This window comes from Motacilla alba, chromosome 15 (genome assembly GCF_015832195.1).
Source record: "Motacilla alba alba isolate MOTALB_02 chromosome 15, Motacilla_alba_V1.0_pri, whole genome shotgun sequence".
Taxonomy (NCBI): Eukaryota; Metazoa; Chordata; class Aves; order Passeriformes; family Motacillidae; genus Motacilla; species Motacilla alba.
The window spans coordinates 2,366,705-2,387,367 of NC_052030.1; the positions used below are offsets into that span (position 1 = coordinate 2,366,705).

The 20,663-nt window shown below is 43.2% G+C and overlaps 1 protein-coding gene across 3 annotated transcripts; it reads right to left on the reverse strand.

Annotated features, from left to right (window-relative positions):
* Positions 1-4,362: 4,362 nt before the first annotated feature.
* On the reverse strand, positions 4,363-20,576 carry KLHL22 (kelch like family member 22). Of its 3 annotated transcripts, none has more exons than XM_038151886.1 (7): positions 20,444-20,576; positions 12,052-12,321; positions 10,605-10,770; positions 8,769-9,487; positions 7,459-7,651; positions 6,560-6,793; positions 4,363-5,527 (listed from the first exon to the last, which is right to left on the reverse strand). In XM_038151886.1, exons 2-7 carry the CDS (start codon positions 12,276-12,278, stop codon positions 5,150-5,152), a joined length of 1,917 nt encoding a protein of 638 aa, XP_038007814.1. In that variant the 5' UTR covers positions 12,279-12,321; positions 20,444-20,576; the 3' UTR covers positions 4,363-5,149. The 3 variants fall into 3 exon arrangements, with proteins under 3 accessions (XP_038007814.1, XP_038007813.1, XP_038007815.1); XM_038151885.1 differs by having other exon boundaries at positions 12,052-12,304; positions 20,444-20,572; XM_038151887.1 differs by having other exon boundaries at positions 12,052-12,386; positions 20,444-20,565.
* Between the last annotated feature and the right edge of the window lie 87 nt (positions 20,577-20,663).

Here is a 20,663-nt window from a genome sequence, read left to right on the forward strand (position 1 = left end):
GTTCAGTCATTACACAGTCATTTGTTTCCTCTTTGTTCCTCATCCTGCGTTGGCAAGCAGTGCCAGCTGAGGTGTCTGGATTGGAACATATGGGCTCTGTCTCTGCAGACATTTAGCAGGGTTCAAACCATCTAAAATGGAAGACTTCTCCAGTGTCATGTCTTAGACAAAACCATCCAGGAAAAGTCTCATCATTAAGATGAAAGGATCTTAAAGCAGCCCCTGAATCCATGTGCAGGTATCATTTTACCAGCGCTGACATGCAGCCATCTCCTGGGTGGAAAACAACAGCTGTTAGTCATGTACAGCAAAACAGTGACCTAGAGATGAATAACGGCATCTTAAAAGTCACATCTATGCAAAAAAATTTCATCCATTACTAGGAAATCTTACTTAGTAGCTATACCTCTGATTCCTACTGGTTTAAGTGCTTGTATCTGCCAGTAAGAGTCAGTTTTAAGCACCCGTAGACAGGCTGCAATAGAATATGAAGGTTATAATGTTTTCTTGTGTCATTTGAACAGATCTGGCTTGCTTTCTGTTTGACCACGGCCAAAATACAGATTAAATGATAGCACTTGGACTTGCAATTATATACTCAATAACATTTAAAAATAATTACAAAAGCTGTAAGTTAGCAGCAGATTTAGTAACTCAAAAAAGTAACTGTAAAAAGTAAACGAAGTAAATAAAAACTCCTGCTGCTTCATTTTGTTGAATTACAATTTTTGTTAAAATAAAAATCAAATATGCATAGTGATTTTGCCTCCATTTTGTACAGATAATACTAGAATCTCAAAATAGTTGGAACATGTCAGAAATAAGTAGTTTTAATTATAAACCAGTTTTTGTGCAGTACTGCGCGGGGCTGGACTGCTGCTGAAGAACCAACACTTCCACCTTCCCATCCAGAGAGGATTCTAAGGTATGGAGAGGTTTTCAGATTGAATGAACTTTCAGATTAGATGTTCTGAACTTTTATGTTATGCAGGTTGTGTGCATTCTTCAAGTAATTCCCTCCTCAGTTCTAGCAACTGTGGTTAAACTAAACCAGATATTTTAGGTAAAAGATCCCACATTCTGCCTCCATATGAGAAAAAGGTGACTTGTTCATCATTAATGTTTTCTGGTAAGACTGGGCTTCAACTTTCTAGACTACAGCCAGTCATCTCAGGTGTATTACATCCCTACAAATGCATTTGGTTTAGGAGGAATGGATGCATGTCTGGTACCACTTTACCTTTTTAGTATATATAAATACCTTTATGCTCTTTGACTTTACCTGTTGGCAGCTGAGCATGGCCAGTTTTAATGCAATGGAGGAGGTGGGGAGCTCCAAAGTGCATCAGCTGCCCATGAAATAAACCTCAGCTGGCAGGATATTCCCTTGAGAAGGCCCTGTACCTCTTTCCCTGTGCCCAGCTGTTCCTTCTTCCTTTCACCAGAAGCATTTGATCCCATCACTTGGGCTGAGTGCCAAATAAATTGTACATGTGGCTCATCCCTAAGTAAGGAGAAGTAAATTTCTGTCAGGGGTACAGAGTAAGAATCCTTATTTTGTTTCAAATCAAGTACTGGGTATGCTTCCAATGCAAAATTAACAACCCTAATTTAAACTAGGAGGAAAATGGGAAAGGATATGTTGGATTTAGAAATAGACAGCTGGAGAAGAAATACAGTAGTGAAAGCAGTTATGAAACAAAACTGAAGCAATCACAATCACTTCTGCAAATGGGAAAGCCTGAAATGCTTCAGGATACAAGTCCACTAATTACAAATCTGGCAAATATGCCTGTACAGCTTTACCTCTGTGCTGGCAGGAAATAGGAAAATAGATCATCAAGGAAGCTAATTACTATTCTTCTGGACTTCCTAATGTATCAGCAGTTTAAGTGTTGGTATTTTGATCACTCAGTTCTGGAAGAGCTGTTTGATTGTTCTCTCACAGACCAGAAATAACTTAAAGCTTTCTTAGTTCATTGTCCATCTGTCCACAGTGTCTTGTTTTATACTGGCTCAGAGAGCTTACTGTAAAAAAAGAAAAAAAAAAAAAGCCTTTTACTGTCAGATACAAAATTGACATATTTAGGACACCAGAGAATTTATAAATAAAAAAATACAGAATCAGTTGGAAATCCCTATGAGTAAATGTTTTTCTTGAGGTAACAGAAAGCTTAAGTGGGCTCATGAAAGTTCAGTTCCTGAAGCATCATTCTTGATATGAAAACCAGTCAATAACAATTACAGCTCTGTGTATCAACCTGTAATCTTTCCTGCAGAAACCTGAAAAATCCTGCTATCAAACCTGAAATATTTCCTATTTTGTTTATATAGGTAATGGTAGTAAACAAGAAGTGCTTTATGTCTGCTGAGTAAGAGAAAATTGACATTTTTAAAGCAAAGCAATTTTATTATTATTTAGCCTGTGTGCGAGTTTGAAAAAAGGACATGCTGGCCTAAAATGAGCTGCTGCTAAAAAATTATTAGGATGGTTTGAGCTAAACTCCATGGTTTTTTACCTAAATGAAATACATGCAAGTAATGCATGTAATACTTTCAACAGTCACATTATGCTCAGATGTAAAGAAATTCTGGGGCTGAAAGCAAAAAGTTATATTTTTATCAAATATTACCTGCCCTTAGGGTTAGTTCATGTAGCTTAGGGTTATTATACCAATAAGTAAAACCAAGAGAAAAATAATGTAGTACTAAGGTAGATGATCATCTGCTTTAAGTAATTTCCTTGCGACTGCATTCTGAGCCTTATATTCATTAGCTTTGCAGAGCATCCAACTGCAACATTTAGTGAATAATGCAATCACAAAATAGCATAGCTGCTAAATGGAATAATGGATGGGCTCTCCAGAAATCAGTATTCACACACGGAAGGAGTGACAGGGTAGAAGGTGGAAACCCCCTCGCCCCCCAAAGTTTTCTCAAGATGTTTCTTTGGCTCATTAATTACTCATGAATGTCTTCTATTCTCCTATGTAATCTAAGAATTAGCCTCTCAGGTTGGTTATTTGTAACAGTGAGTAATACCCTCTAGTGGTACCCAGAGGAAAAGGAGCTAGACAAAGAATGATTAATTCTTTTTTCATTGTTAAAGAAGCTAAGTAAGTTTTCATCTAAATAACAAAAAGAACCCCATATCTTTGTGTAACACAGGGCATCACTGGTCTGTCTAGAGGTGCTGGTTAAAATGGAAAATGCACTGCATTGAGTTAGATGTCAGAAACAATCACTTTAATCACTTGTTTGCAGAGGAAATGAATTGCCACCTGCAGTCTGGAAGGAGTGGCTCTAGTGACACCCAGGGCAGAGGGTAACATCTGAAGGCTACATTTAATTCCTACACATTACAAGTAACTCTGTAGGCAAAAAAGGGATATTTATCAGACTCCAATATTGCACTGTAATAAAGTCTGCATTTCCAGACCCTGTGTGCAGGCCAGAGTTCACTATCAAAAAAGTATTTTCTGAAAAAGCTCATAATCAGGGCTTCCTGCAGTTACCAGAGCTTTTGTTTTATTTGCCAATTGGCAAAGGTTCAGAGATGGACACGAAAACTGACAGTGCTGAAGAATGGAGTCCAACAAATAAATACCCCTCTTACCAAGAAAAAGCTATTGAACTTATTTAAGCAAATGTGCAAATACTCTTGAGTCTTTTTCCAGAAGCCCAGTCTACTAAAGCAGAGTAATTTAGGTCTGTTTTGAAATCATCTTTACTTCCATAACCAATTCCCCCAGGTAGGGGGAATATGCAGGAACTTACTGCATTTCTCTGAAGCAGCACATGCATCTGCAGTATTTGTCACAAGTGATGACACTTGCCTAGTCCCACATCATTCTGATTGTCACTGGTTTTGCCTTTCTGCAAGCCCATTATTGCTATAAGATTTAAAAGCTTTTGGGAGTTTTTCAGGATTTTCTGGTGCACTGATTACTCCACCCCTCCAAGAGGAAGGATCTCATAGTGTTCAGTATGACACTGGTTCAGACTTTAAATCAGCTTCTGACTTAATGTTAAGCAAGATGGGAGTCAGGAACCAATTATTTTAAGGTCCCATGAAGGAAGGATTTACTGTGCCTTATCTTTCTCAGCTGTAGTTCCTGGCATTAGTTCAGCTACTGCAGAGTCTTGGACCAGTGTAATCTTCCATACTTCTTGTTATCTCCTTATTTTTTTCATTTGCTGTGGCAAACTAATCTCTGTTCTCTTTATTCTCTTGTAAAGCATATAATAAAAGAATGAAAAAATTGCCCATCTCCAATGGCTGGAGTAACTTCACCAATCCTGCTGTAGGATATAATGAAACTTTCAGCCACCACATCACTGTTAATAAAACAGAGACAGCAGTTAAAAAAGTTCTGACAAGAATTTATTAATTTATGGTTGAGAACAAATGTGTCTGACAGTGGAATGATGAGATTGCCATATTCTGTACAGAGAGATTTTTCTAGAAATCTTCTTTCCACTGTGTTGACAGAACTTGCAGTATAGAAGTTCAGGAGTGGGTGTCAGTTCACAGACTCTCAGCCAGTTACAAGGATGGCTGCATGCCCAGATGAGATGAAGGTTCAGACTTTCCTGCTACTCTTCCTGTTTCTGTATGTTCACTCTTGCTGAAAAACTAATCAAGCTGTCTGACACCTGGCACAGGAGGGCAGCACTAGGTGTTACCTTCCTGTATTAAGCTGGCTAGGAAGTTTTATTACCCAAAAGAAAAGGAAAAAAAAAAATCTCAAGAAGCTATTTTGAGCTAAAAGCTGGAAGGAAAGAAGCTAGTCAAGCTGAGCCTTCTGTGCTTTTTTTTTCTGTCCATGCTGAAGGCTGAGAAAAGCCTCCTTCAGAGTACAAGAACCTCTATACAACTGGGGGAAAATGGCAGTTGTGTGGTTACTTTAAAAACGCTGCTTTCTGGCAGGTGGGCAGGTACTGACTGTAAGTGCATTTTGTGCAGGACACTTGCAGATGGGTAGATATTGACTGTGAATGGCATTTTGTGCAGAACACTTATTTTTAAAACCTTTAGATACTTTTATGATATAAGAAAGACATATAAAATCTCTCAAGTACTTTCCCCAAACCTTAATTTCCTCATCCACTGGCAAAAAACCAAAAAAACATTAAAAATTAAAATTTTCTAATCTTCACTTGAGTTGTCAAATTCCTCCCAGTCTGATACACTCATAACTTCTGGTGGAAAGTCAAGGTGATGCTTCATTCGGTCCGCGTGCCATTCTGAGAGCCACTTCTCTGTTTCCATTAAAATAGCCCTGGGCAACGTGAGGACACAGGCAGCCATCCCAGAAATGTCATCCTCCAGCTGGGGGCCTTCCTCCCAACAGTCTCTCTCTGCATCATAAATGTGCACATAGTCCATGCGGATTCCCCTGTTGTGGGATCTGCCCCCCAAGACATAAATCCTGTTGTCTAAGACTGCAATGCCTGGCTCTCCGTGTCCTGCAGGAAGTGGACATACATTTGTCCACTGATCAGTGCTTGGCTTATAGCAGGCAACCTGTAAAACAAAAAAGAAAAGAGAGGAGGCAAAACTGGACTTGTATCCTAGTGACAGAGCCTGGCCATAAGGTAAACTATTAGGAAGGAATATCATCAGTCTTCTGACAGTGTGTTGATAATGGAGACAGCATGTGGCTATCTAATACAAGTACAGTGCTCAGCAGAAAATTCTGCATCGTTGCCACATAGCTTTGAAATCACAAGTTCTGACCCTGCTGCTGGAGTAACAGCTGTATGTCATTCCAAAAATGTATACAAAAGTGAAAGAGATAGGGACATGTGCTAATATAAGCCCAGACATAATTCACCTGTTTGCACTAGAGAAGTAGTGCTGGAACATACAAATATGACAAATCTGCTAAGCTGCCTCTGCGCCATATGTTGGAGAGTTTCAGATTTCATGGGTACCTACTTGGCTAACTGCTTTCATTTGTAGGCACCTTCTTATCATTCAGACACACTCTTCAGCTAGATTTAATACTGCCATCTCCACTGGCTCTATAAAAACAGTTACTTTTTGTGTCTTCTTTTCAAGTCTCTAGCAGTTCTAGAAGCTGGAATAAAGTTCAAGAGAATTCTCTCCAGATGTCCCTTACCATCAGATACTGTACATTTTAATTGCATTATGCAACTGCCACCCAACATATCCTTAACAGCTCTGCCCTGCAATTACACATTGGTAATTCAAAAGTACTCCACTTATAAAAAATGCATGTAAAGACAGCATAAAGTAAATTTAACTGATGTGCTACTTACTGGGCATTATGAATGCCAGTGAAGTTATCCATCAGAGATGTTTTAAAATTGATAAGAATTCCAAATGCTAGAGCTTTAATGCTTTGTGGGTGAGACAAAGTATTCAAGGCAGACAACAGTAAATAAATCATTGCCAGTTCTGCAGGTGAGTGGGGGAGAGCTCATCTAGCTGAGCAGGCAGTTTTATTAGGATACTTAGTAGGAGAAGGACATTACATCTAAGTGCCAGCATCCACAAGAAGCCAAGAAAAGACACAGTGTGACCAGGTCTCACCTGGTGAACGTCCCTCCTGTAGCCAGAGTCGTTGTTGCTGCCCCCGATGACGTAGAGCTTTCCCAGCAGTGCAGCCATGCCGTGCCACGCGCGCCGGACGGGGCCGTCGGCCAGGACGTCCCAGCGGTCAGTCCTTGGGTCATAGCACTGCAGCTCCTTCAGGTAGTCCTCTCCTCTCCTCCCACAGGTGATGTACATCTTCCCGTCCAGCGCTGCTCCCGCGTGGGCGTACACCTGCACACCACAGCAATGGCAAAGCAAGAGCTTCACGTCTGCATTTCTGTATTTCTCCCGGTTTTGAAGCGGGGAATAGACATGAAGGGAGTGACCTTGTTCATGAGTTATGCAGAGATCAAAAGCAGAAAGCATTTCCTTACGGACAGTTCTTTCTAAGATATTTTAATTGTGAATTTCTGAACAAAACACACTAGAATTTATAAAACTTCCAGAACTGCAGCATTCTCTGTCTTTATTGTTCCTTCGTACTATAACTTTACTCCCTAATCTACTTGGAAGCCTTTTTATTGGTGATTTTTCTTATGCAAGCAGTGTTATCAAGACTGCAAGTTATTTTACTTAGTAGCACTCAATTCAGGCTTTTTATATTTTCAGCAGTGACACACATTTCTTATTTGTTTTATTAATAGCTTTAAGGATTAACACAATAAAGGTGCAGGCAAAATCAACAAGAAACAGGAAAAATTAACATTTAACTGGAAAATGTAATTCACATGTGCTATTATTTCATTGTCTTGTCATCCATTTACTCCACATACAGAGTTTACTGCTTTCCATCTGAATATCAGCAAATTAAAAGTTACACATGAGAAAAACATCTAGCAAGATTAATTCAGGAATTGGGGGACTGTGGTAGCATGTGTGGCTAATGCACTCCTTACCTCCTTCTTCAGAGGTGTCACATATTCCCAAGTGTTGGTTTTAGGGTCATACCTCTCCACTTCCCTCAGGTCTTCATGGTAATCTCGGCCTGCGACGGCATAAATATAGTTGTCCACGACACAAACACTGAGGTCAGCGTGCTCTTGCTGCAGGGACTGGATCTGGAACCATCTGTTGTGTCGTGGGTCATACCTTGTAAAAGAATGGGATCAAAGAAAGTTATTCCTGCAGCTGCAGAATCACTGCAGGAATACCAGACAGCTCCGTGGATGTGGGTTACTGCACTGTCTTCGGCTGAAATTGAGCTCATCTCTAAGTGATGTGAAATTTGGCCTTGTCAGCATTTTATTATTAGCAAAGTTGTTTTAATCTATTTATAGAAGATGTACTTTAGCTGACATAATCATGCTATCAAAGCCTAGGTTTTCCATTATCTTGTACACTGCTGTCGGGTTACATATCACAATCTCTGTTTGCACAAAGCCGTTCTACAAGGTGGCACAGTCTAAAAATAGCACAAAGACTCAATCTGGATCTTCAAGAAAACAAGAAGGACATAAATATGTGGTGGGTTCTTTGATTCTTTCCCCCAAATATCTGCTGCTCAAAGTGAATCTCATTATTCACTTTCATGTCAAACTATCTCTCTCATCTGGAAATTTTAGTTACAGAGAAAACTGGTTGAGAATTGAAACTATGCATGCCATAAAATAAGAGCAACTCAGCTAAGACCTGTAAAACTGAGTACAATATAAAGACAGAGGGGTATTTATCTGTTTTTGCAATGTAATGGGCATGAAGGTCTAAACCTGGTCCTCCCTCCTGCTCTTCCCTGTCACGCAGTAATATAAAATCACTCTGGAATGCTGCTCTTGTGCACACAGATTTGTGAAAATCTGTTGGTAATAGCATTTTATTTTAAATCCTTTTGTATTGGGACAAAAACTACACATAGAAGACTTTCAGAAAATGCTAGTTAGAGAACATCTAGACAGCCTAGAGTTCAGGCTCATTACTGCTTCCCACACCTTTACTACTTCCCTCCTCCAACAAGGCAGAAAGAAGCACAAGTAATACTCTTGAAAGAGTAGCTGTTTTTGCACTGTCAGGCTCAGCTTTGTCTCATAAGCTCACTGCTGGGAGCTTCCTGTTACTATGAAGCTCATTTCTTGTGTTTTCTTTCAGTGAGGCTCCTGCTCAGTTCCTAATCTTTTGGCTGGCAAGTGTACTGACTGTCTACTGGCTTACTGACGCAGAAATGGGCAACAGGGTGGCAATAAAATTAATAGCAGGATTATCTTTATCTTACCTCCAACACCTTGACTCTGCTCGAAAACCACTTACATTGTTGTCTCCACCAATTAAATATACAAAATTATTGAGAACAGCAATCCCTTGGTTGGACATTCTGGGGGCTAGTGCAGCTGTAAAGTGCCTCCACTCCCCCAACAAGGGGTTCAGATACTTGGCTTGATCACTGAGGACAATGGATGGAGTAGAATGCATCCCTCCAAATCCCACTACACACTGGAACTCTGATCTCAGCTGTGTCTGGGAGCTCTGGAGCATTGGCTGAAGACATTCATTCTTGTGGTACATTAATGCATCTGCAACTGTATCTTTTAAAGGACATGGACTTAATTTGTCATGAAGCCTTTGCAGGATCTGGGGTTCCATCAGAGGAAAACGAACTGTCTCAAGTAGCTTAAGGGGCTCCATCAGGGAGACCTGATCTGTCTCCAGTTCCTCTGGAGAATAATGATAAAAAAGTGCTCCATCATAAACTTCAAACTCATAGTTAACCTCCAAACGGTTGCTGCTGAGAAGGGAGTAGACCTTCTGCAGGGGCAGCTGTCGGTACACTTGTGTCCTTGAGAAAGCTGTGAAGTTCTTCAGAATGTAGGAGTCCAGCTGCTCACTCAAATGCTTTAAGTCATAGTGGTCAGCTAGTCTGTACACATCAAGGATGTTCTCTTCATCTACCCAGGACATGAGGAAATCACAGCAGAACTTAATGACTTCTGGAATCTGCAAGAGACAGAGGTTTTTTCATTTCAGACACCACCTGCCCCACACTTGAGAGACTGAAGCCTGGGATGATAGTAAGGAAATTATCCATGAAATGGCTGCTCTCCTCACAGTCTGACCACCATGGTCACTTGTGCCCTATTCACCTTTCCCCAGAGAAAGAGAACTCAGCACGGGCATGGGGATGAATATAATACAGCTCTTCTAGCCATGCTGTACTGCAAGACTAAGTTTGGCTTCAGGTGTAGCAGCAATCCAAGCCATGTGGGACCCTGGGCACTGCCTGCTCTGCAGCCTGCCTGGGAGCAGCCAGGAAAACAGACACAGGACATGGTGATTCAGACACTCTGTGCTTGTTTTCCCAGAGCACTATAGACATGCTATATCAAAGACTGTATCTGTAACAAATAGATCACCCAAGAGCATAGGAAGCCATCGGAAAGTAAAATGAATATTTAGTATTGTCTTCTGAACACAATTTGATTATATCTGACAGGAGGAACTACTGGCAAACAAAACTAACTGCTGTCCAAGAGCTCCCCTGCTAACAAAGTGTGTAAAAACCAACCACAGCAAGCACTCACAAAGTTTAAGATTTAGTACCAAAGCCTTGTGCAGCAGTTAGCTGCAGGGGAAATTAGAGGAAAAAAACCTTGTCTTAAAAGCACATGAACCCTGCACTTAGTGCAAACCATAGTGGCAGGATTTCCTGTAGTGATGGGGTCAGGAGAGGTCATGTGCCTGTGGACTCACCTTGAGCAGCACAATTTCTGAGCAGCAAACCCTATTCCTTACCATAGGCCAAGGATATTCTGATTCAGGGAAGCTTTCACAAACACATCAGTGAAAGTGAATGCTATATAAAATACTCCTCTAGATGAAATGGGTTATGTTTTAACTAATGAAACCATTGGCACAAATGAGATGAGCAAGTACCCACTCATTGTTCCTACCCTTCCACAGTTAGTTCCAGTGGATACAGCATCCCAGAAATCCTTCTTATCATGCCCATGCTCCTGCTCACCTCTTAACCCTCCCTCTAGCCAGATATCCCTGTTTTCTTTCATCATTGCTTTTGTTTCTTGGTTTTTTTTTGTCACATCTCCAAGTATCTCACCTGAAGCTGACAGGCTGCAGCTAAGGTTTCCTGTACACTGTTCACACTGAGTTCCAGCTCAGAAGTGTAAATGAAGTTCAAGATTTTACACATTGCATTGTAGGAGATGCCATGAATATGAACTTCTTCTTGTTCCATCTCTCTCAATCCTCCTGCAAACATTCCTCTGCAAAACAGACAATGGCATGGGCTATGGCAGATTTGCATTGAAGCTATTTCCAGTTTGCTCATCCTATGTTGTCCTGGGAACATAAAAAAAAATATTTGGAAATACAAAACCTAGCTAGACACTTTAATGTGATTTCCTCTTCTCTCAGTTAAGAATACAGGCCTTTAGGTCCTAAGAAAGTAACACTTCATTGTGCAGGAAAACAGTAGGGGCAACCTAGAAGGTAGAGTTCACAGGTGAAGGACTTCAATGCACACCCAGTATATATGGGTAGTCAATGGTCAAAGGCAGATACTCGGGGTGTGGGGGAAGAGGAAACACAGAGGAACTTGGGACAGTGGGATTTTTTTCCAAGGTACAGCAGTTCTTTCTTCAGTTAGAAGTTTGTCTGGATTGACTTGGGCGTTGGCTCTATGAAAACAAAGGAACTGCTCATCAAGTTGCCTGGGGACTGCCTGGTTAATGGCCAGTGAGTCACCCTATAGACAAACAACAGTGACCCAGCTCCAGCGAGTTCTTGTGTATTATGAAATGATCACCACCATGGGCAAAGTCTTACAATGCTAAGGATATATTAAAAGCCACTTAGAGTGCACTTATACAGAAGACACCAGTTCAGACAGTCTCTCCTCTTTATAAACCTCCAAGTACCACAGAGAATTTAGTGGAGGTAAGCTCAGTATGCAGGAACAAGAGCTTTATTTCTGCAGAGAAATAACAGAGAGATGAATAAAGCCCTAGTTAGTATTTTGAAACAGCCTGTCACTCTTGTGCCAAGAATGACACAGGAACAGGCAGGAGGCAGTACTGTAGGAACAGCAAAAGAAGGCTAATTAATTACTTTATTATACTATATTACACTATGTTACATTACATCTGAGCTGAATCTGCCAAGCACTGCACTGCACTCCACAGCACAGAATCTCGTGGCTGTCAGCCGACAGTCCCGACACACACACACACACAGGCCAAGGAAACAAAACACCATCACTCTGGGTAAACAATCTCCATATTGCATTCTGCTTTTGCACACACACAGGCACAGCAAATGAGATGAGAATTGTTTTGATCATTCTCTAGAAGTTCAGAGAATGTGAATCCCGGCAATATTCTTGGGAAGATTGCCTTGCTTTTCTCTGTGAGGAGAAATGTGGCTCCAACAGCCTCAGCTCCATCTTACGGGTCTGGTTTTCCATTCAGAAGGAGCCTGCCCAGCCAGAAGCTTTGGCTGTCACAGTTGTGACTAACAGCCAGACAGTGCCCGTTGCTGCAGCGTACCTGAAGTAGTCACAGGAGGCGGCCAGAAGGATGCGGTGAGCCTCGATGGGTTTGTCCTCCACCACCAGGACCACATCGAAGAGGATGCTGCTGTCCCGCAGCGACACCAGCCCGCTGAGCAGCGCCTGCGAGTGCTCTGCGCTGCGGTAAGTGCTGCTGCTGCGCTGCTGCACCGCGGGCTCCAGTGCAGCTCCGTGTGCCTGAGTCAGCTCCTGGTCCTCCGCCATCCCAGGCAGAAGTGCTCAGCCACCAGCTGCAGCAGAATGAAATCTGTGAGACAACAGAATCGGCAAGGTTTGTGCCTTTTGCTTTACACACGGTCTGCTGAGCCTTGCCTGTCACAGAAAATAAAGCAACTCTTCAGTCAATGGAGAGACAGTTCTGTCCTGAACAAATTATTCCAAATTATACTGAAAACACACAGATGGACATCAGCACACCAAAGCGGTAGAATAAGGTTTTCCAAAAACAGATATTCTGACTCCTGGGTTTTCGGACCAATACCAGAGTATACATCAGATGAATATTTCTTTTTAATTAGCAAGAATTTCACTTCCCAATCCATTACCAAAATCCCTTGTTTCTTTTGTATTTCTGCATCATCTGCAACAAAAAATGGACCAAAATTTTGCCAAATTCCAAACTGCCTGGTATTCTCAGGTAACATTTCTGCAATATAAACTGCACCTTCCATCTTTCTCTTAATATTTTACCACAGAATCTCCTCTCTCCTCTCTCTCCCTGTGTTTGCTTTTTGCATTTTCTGTAGCTAAGCACATTTCCAACCTTAATTGTACAAAATACTGTACAAAACTGCAGGTTTCAAAGTGAGTTTCTTTATTTTGGCAATTTCAAGCTAGCATGCACAACTACTTTCCACTTCCCCGTGACTCCCTGCAGAGAGGAGGTATTTCCTCCAGAATGGGCACTGTCCAAGGCCATCCTGTACCTTTTTCTAGGGCTGCCACTGACACACTGGGAAGGTCCCCTATGGCACATTGGGAAACACCTGTAAAAAGCTATCTGCAAGTGATTGTTTCATGTCTATGGTTAAGCAATCAAAATCTCAGGAGTCCTCTTCTACCATCCTGTAATTTACCCTGTCCATTGTCTTTGAAGAATGTCACAAGTTGTGGCAGTCAGGGCTTATAGATTCTATCCAGTTGTCAGCACACATTAAAACAACACCCCCCATTAGCAAAAGGAAGTAAGTGAGCTGATATGGCTGCTAACACATTCAGAAGATCCTCTCTTCAGCAGCCTGGGAAATAGCTTAGTGCCACAAGGGATAGTCACAAGGGGTTAGCAGCAGTCAGGGAAGCAAAAGAGAACAAACCCAGCAAATCCAAACAAAGAGTGAAGAAATGGAACCATTGTTTCATTGTGCCAGCCACAGACAGTGAGGGCAGCACTGGAGATCTCCAAGTACTGCAGGTACGCTGGGAATGGGCAGCGAGGAAGGTGCTACCCAGATGACACCAAGAAATAGGAGAATGTTTATTGTTCTGCCTGAGGAAGCTACCCTGCGCTGCCCTCAACAAAAGGAAGGTGCTGCTGGTGGTGAATGGGATGAGAAAGTGTATTTATGTTTATCTGCTCTTTGCCAGCAAAACCAAGACAGCCGCTCAGAAGAGGAGCTCTGACAAAACAGCCTTCTGGGGAGCACTCAGGTCGATTAGAGAGGGAAAACTATCCATCATCAGCTGAGGAGATGAGTAATGGCTTATTTTTCATGACAGGTTGATGCTTTTCCTAGAAATCAAATGAAAGCAGACAAAACATTAGTGTATCATTGCATTTGCTCCTGGGAAACACTAAGAGTGATGGATTGAGGCAAGGGAAATAATGTAGCAAGAAAGGCAAGTGAAACAGTGAGTGTTACATGATGTTGATCAGAAATTTCCCATTCCACTAAAAGGAAATAAACGCAGCAAAACCAAAGTAGGGTGACATATGGCCCAAATGAGGGACTGATTAAGATTAACTCTGTTAATGTGGTTTAATGTGGTTAAAGCTCCAAAACAGGTTACATCTTTTCTTCTTCTTAGAGAGCTGTATCAAAAAAAGTCCCTATGGAAGTAAAATCACTGTATCAAAAAGCAGAAGTAAATGCAACAAGTTAACTATTTTCTGAATCCAAGGACATTTCAGGATTAGGACAAACACCATGACCTTTGATACAACCTTATAATGTATCATATACTGCAGTCATTGGTGGGAGAGAGGCCAAGGCAAGATAAGTGAGAAATAAAACAACACAGGCCACTGAAGCCCTGTAACAAGTGTTAGCAAAGAAATGTATTGTAGGAGAAGCAGGTTACAGACACAGATACATGCAGGGTAGAGTGGGAAACCCATATAATAATGCAAGCCTTTATTTATTTAATTTCATTTAATATGACTGTAGATAGTTACTGTTCAGAATATATTCTCTATCCAAATAATCTGAAAAAGTAACAGAAAGGGGGTGAGGCTTTCAGCAAGTAAAGCCCCAGAAGAGATCTGATCTTATCAATGTGGTAACTGGAACCAGGAAGATTAAATGGTATTATGAAAGAGAGAAAATAGAAATACATTAAAAGGATAAATTATTTAGTGCTTCTGTAGCCAGTATGAGCATTAGTATCTGAATAGCTCTCAGGGACAAGTGGGGGCTGTCTTGGAGATCTGCAGGGAGTTTATCTCACACTTAGTTTCAGTAGATACAGACCTCAATTGTGCCACAACCATTATCTAGAGCTGAACAAACCAGCTCTGCTGTGACCACCCAGTGTGGCCAAGAAGAGATGCTGGGACTGCAGCTGAACCATCCTCCACAGCTGATTTTTGGCTGGGTAACAGCTGAACCTACAGATTTTTTGCTATGCTTTGCTTTCTGAATTCTGGCAGTCCTGACCTCCTGTTTCCAGCTCCTGCCCCTGGGCTGTACCTCAGCTGTCACTGGTGCACTGGACTGTCCCTCAGGGTGGTCACTCATGCTTGTACATCATCCTAATGAACTGCTCCCAGCCTAAAAAATTAAAGGTGAACATTTGTGGTATTAATCTATAAAGTCTGACTGACATATGTGGTTAAGTCTTCCTTGAGCCAAAAGCCTCTTAACTCTTGCCTAGGTAGTTTTAGGAGCTGTTAGAAAATAGGTGTAAGACCAAGGAGGGTAGGGGGCCACGGGGTGGCTGTGGGGGATGTGGCCAGCAGGATTCCCTCAGCTGAGTGTGCCCAGCTCTGCAACAGCTGCACCAGGAGCAGCTGGGCTCGGGAGGGCAGGAAGGTACAGGAGCAGCTGCTGTGGCAGGGTTAGTGGGGTTGTGCTGTGGGCTTCTTTGAAAGAGAAGTGGGATGGATTTGGCATTTGAGGTTTCTGGACTAAATGCAGTGTGTTCACTGAGCTGATTGATCATTTTGTGTATTTTTTTGGGTATTGTTCCAAATGCTGATTACAAAATTGCTGAGGAGGGATATTGCTGTTAGCACAGCACCCTGCTTCTCAAACTGTGCGGTCTGACCCGTGTGCTTAGTGCCTTTGTTACTGTCTAAAGATCTATTTTGCCTAATCTTTATTTAAAAAACCTAAAAACAACCCAAAGCTGCCTAAATGTGATGTAAGCAGGACAGTTCTGGATAGAGAGACAGAACAGGTTTGTTCCTCTATCCTAAGCCTCTCTACTGTCAGCTTCTTGCTCGTAGGATGTACCTAAGGCTTCTCTGCTCTCTTATTTCTGTTATTGTGAGAACAGCTCTGTGACTGAGTCAAGCTGTTAGAAATTTGAGTAATATGTTTTCTTTCCCTTCTCTTCTTGAGAAAGTTTCTCAGTACTGGTGGTCAGCTGTTAGCAGTGGGCTTCAGTGGCTGAGTGCTGCAGAACTAACCCTGCAGGTGGAAAAGAGGAGGAATTCTTTGAGTTCACTGTGCTTCTTTAACAGTAGCAAAGATAAGAAGTATTGTCTCATGTGCTGTGGGATGTTGTCTGCAGAAACAGGGAAGTCCTTGTTCTGACCACTTTGAAATTGCAGAGAAAATCAGGCTAGATATTTTCTTTGCTGGCTGCACAATGTATTTGAGCCTGCAGTTATGTTAGTTTTTGTCTTTTAGAGGATGTGGGTTGATGTAGTGATTAATTTTAAGGTATTACAACTGAGTTTCCAGTACATAAAAAAGAAAGCATATGGGATCAGGGATTGTATGTGCATGTCTGCAGGCAAGTGTAGAAAGATGTTGACTATTTGATCACTTTGAATCAAGGAGTTAAAAAAATTACAACAGGCAAAAAAATCCCCCATAAATGGAAAAACCCTCAGGGGTACCTAGAAACACAAGACTGCTCTTTTTCAGTAGACTGAAATCTTCTACATTCTGTGTCTGGATTTCATCTGGGAACCAAGAGAAGGCAGCCGTGCCTTGCAATGGAGGGAGCAAAGAACTCGAGTACTCCCTTCTCTTTCCTGTATTACACACAAAGTTCACTGTATCACCAGTGGTCTCTGGTAATAAGCTATGAACACAGTGAAAGCTAAATGTCTCAGTGACTTGCAGATAACTCTGTGGTTGTCTTGTATTCAAATTCTACAACATGCTTCTGCAGATTACTGGCATGAAGAAAAGCAGAGGTCTTAGCTTCTGATTATTCAACTGAAATAATTCATTAACTACCCATGAGAAGAGTCACGGTGATTTTTAAAAATAAAATCCCCTCTCTGATCAACCACAGAATACTTGTTTTCATAATAAAGGTATAAAGGTGGCTTATGACTGAGGAAGTTGGCACTGGGACAGGAGGAAATTAGGGAATGCACTGTAGTTTGATCAATGGCAAAATGGTGAGAAACCGGTATGCTGGTTGCTCTTGTGCTCACTAAAAATCCTTATTCTTTCAAGAACACCAGGTCTAGGAATGGAGTAACTCAACTACAAGCAGAGGGGAAAAGTTAAAGGCATGGCAAAACAGATAGGGTAGAGAAGAATGCAATGTCTGTCCTAATGGTATTTTTCAACACAGATCAATTGTCACACATGGTGCTCCTGTGCTACCATTACAGCTAACTCAGCCCCTCTTTGCTGGTGAGGGATGCTGTGCTTTAACATGGTAGAGATCATTCACAGTGCTGAAGCCTGTTGTTGGTGTGGTGTGGTATGATACACACCTAGCCAAGTATTCACCCCTTGTGTGACCAGCATCCAGCTCAGAGAGATGCCCCTAATGTCAGGTGCATGTGTGGGTTTGGGGGTGTCTTTTTGTAAAGTGCTGACAGCCTTGACTCTGCTGTAGAGAAATGGCTGGATCAGGAAGGATTAACCAAGTTAGTTTCTATGGAAACTCAGACATTTTTGTATTCAAGAGCTCGTGGCTGTCAGTTACATCACTACAAAGAGGTGTTTTACGCAGATAGTGATATTTTCTTGTGCATCAGCTGTGCCCAAAATAAACTCGAGCTTGCTGGTGTCGGGTATCCAAAGCTGTTTAGCTTACTGCCATATGGACAGGTGGCTCGAGCTTGGTGGGGGTCCCTTGCTTTCTTAGAAGTGTGGAATAATTTAGACTGGAAAGAAACTTGGGAGGTCTCTAGTCCAAGCTGTGCTCAAAGCAGGGAAACCTTCAAAATCAGGTCAGGATGTGGAGAGCCTTGTCTAGTCAAGTGCAAAATCCCCACCCTTGTCAGTAGTCAGAAAACTGATTGTTTAACCACCTGATTTATTTTCTTCTTTAGCTGTGGGAATTTTTTTCCCTGCAATTTGTGACACTTGCTTCTCATCCCTGGCACGCTGTACCACAAAGGAGAGTTTGGCTCTACATTGTCCTGTGCCCATGAGGTAGCTTAAAAAATGTCAACTGGCTCTGCCCTTATTCTTTTTGCCCTGTACTGAACAAAATCCAGTGTTCCTGCCTTGCACGTGCTTGTATCTTCTTGTAAGTGCTCCTGCCCTGTATGGCTCCTCCACTGAATTCTCAGCTTTTTCTTTCAGTAGAGAGCTCACAACTGGGCACAGTATTCCATTTTTTGGGGATTATGAGTGCTTAACAGAGTGGAAAATAATAATTCACGTGACCTACTGGCTGTACTCTTGCTAACACAGCCCAGTACGAAGCTGGACCCCGCTGGAGGAATCAAATCCAACCAGCTGCTCGTCAGGACCCCCAGGGTCTCTCCTTGCACAGCTGCCTTGCAGCCAGGCTTGTCTCCTGCCTGCTGTGCTATCTGGAGTTACTCTCACCCAGCATGACTTTGCTTTTGCTGCTAAAATGATGTAGTTCCTCTTGGTCTCCTCTTGCAGGCCATATTCATCAGAGCTTTTCCCTGACACAGAACAACCAACAACACACAACACAACAAGTGTGCTGTGCTGGTGGGGATCCAAACACATTTGGCCCTTAAGTCTTAATGCATTGGAGGAATTTGAAAATCTGTGCCCTAAGGCTGCCCACACCTTCATCTCTCCCTAGGTAGCAACAAGGATTAGGATTTAAAGCAGGTTTCACTGCAAGCCTGACGAGACAAGCTACAGGAGCAAAGTGCTGAGCCCTGGGGGCTGCAGATCTGCAGGCAGGACCTGGCTGTGGAGCAGAACTTTATCGGGGCAGGGAACACACAAACACTCATCAGCTAAGTCAGGGAGCGTGCAGGAAGGGAGGCAGCTGGGTGCCTGCCAAAATAGTTGGGAAAACAAATGTGATGCCACAAACAATGTAAAATGAAAAGCAAAACTATTGTTCATTCTAACGGGAGTGCAAATAGCAGCATAATTCACCAACTGTGTGATCATTTGTAATGGGCAATTGCTACACAGAAGCCAACTGAGTTCAGGTTATGTGTAGATAAGACTTAAGCCAGTTTCATGCTTTTTCAAGGAAAAGGGAAGGCAGAAGCTTTTATCAGTAATTCTTCTTTCAGAATCCTTCTATGCATTCACAACTGTGCAAAAATAAATATTCTAAAATACTCAATTTCAGGAACCTTCTACAAATACAAGAAACAACCCAAACAACCCCCTTTGACTGAGGTCCCCACAAAAAGAAAGGAAGGAGGATATTTGGTATTGTATCATATCTCAGCATTATTTTTGAGCATTCAAATGATGACGTGCCTTTGCCTGGTCTGTACACACAGCCCTCCCTTACATCACTAATGGAAATAAGCAGGAACACACTCTGGATTGACTTTCTGAGCCATTTTCAGTTTCTAGCATTAATAGCATACTTGAAGAGTGGGAGGAACCCAAAGGTGTGGCTTGGGAAACAGCTTTTGCAAATGATGCTGTCTCACAAATGCTGGCATTCATTCCTTTCAGCAAACACCTGGGGGGTTTTGCTTTTTCCCCCCCTCCAAACCCATTACAAGTTATTTCTAAGACATATCCAGAATAAAGCACCTCATTTAAAATGTATATGAAAACAGCACCATGGAGTATATCTATATTTAAATAAATGGATATTTTAAAATATTGTTTCCTCCCGTGGATTGTAGTACAACCTAAAGCATATGAGCTTTCTAATTTGAGTGTTTTACCTTATCTGTAGCAGATCTTCAACTTACCCACATTCATAGAACTGTAATGTTTTCAGTTGTGTAATTTATAAATTAGCCAATCTTCTCAAAAAATTTTGAGAAACTCAGGTAGCTGCCAAGACTTCAACCTGATTTACTGAATTACTTAAATCACATCATGACTTTTTAACTATTCTAAAAAACAAGGAAGAAAAAAATTAGGAAGTAATTATTTCTATGCCAAACACATAAATGACCTGGAAGACAGCAAGGGCCTCTTCCAGCACTTTCCAGCTCCAGTTTCTCATGAACGTGAATTTTTTCATATTATTGACCACATTCATTTTGTCCTGGCAGGCGTCTGTGGGGTTCTGACCCATGGCTTAGGCATTCTCAGCAGCGGCAGAGAATGAGCAGTTTTCTCTGCAGGGGAAGGTGACCTGGGACTGCTCATCACTCCCTGAGGCTCCAGACAGCCCCGCGAGGAGGAGGTCAAAGCCAGGTCAAGCACGGTTCTGGTTTTACTTTCTGTAGCCGGGCTGCCGTCGCCCTCGCAGGTGCTGTCCCCCGCCGTGCTCGCCCCTCGGTGCGGGCAGCCCTGCCCGGCTACGCGGGGCCGGCCTCCACCTACCGGGGCTGGGGCTGCCCGGCCCGGGCGGGTCACGCCGCCGGCAGCCGCTGCCCCGGCTGCAGCCACCGCCCCGGCAGCGGCTCCGGCCGCGGCAGCTCCCTCCCTCCCGGTGCGGCGGGCAGCCCTGCGGGGACGCGGCCTCGGCCGGGGGTCGGGCCGGGACAGCTCCCACGCGCGGCCCCGGGGCCCCCCCGGGCGACGGCAGCGCCGGTGCCGGCAGGGGAGCGCCGGGCGGCCCGGCCGGGGCCCGCTCCCCCTCGCCCCCGCCGCAGCACCTACCGAGAGCGGCGGCGGCGCCTCCGCCTTCATGTGCGACCCGGAACCCACCGGGCGAGGGAGGGGCGGCGGCGGCCGGAACCGGGGCGGGCGGCGTGGGCGGCCCCAGCAGCGCCCGGGCAGGTGCCGCGGCCGTGCCCGGTGAGCGCCGGGCCGGTCACCGCCGCGGGGAACCCGGGGCCGCCGCGGCCGCCACCCTCGGGGCCAGTGCGGGGCGCGCCCG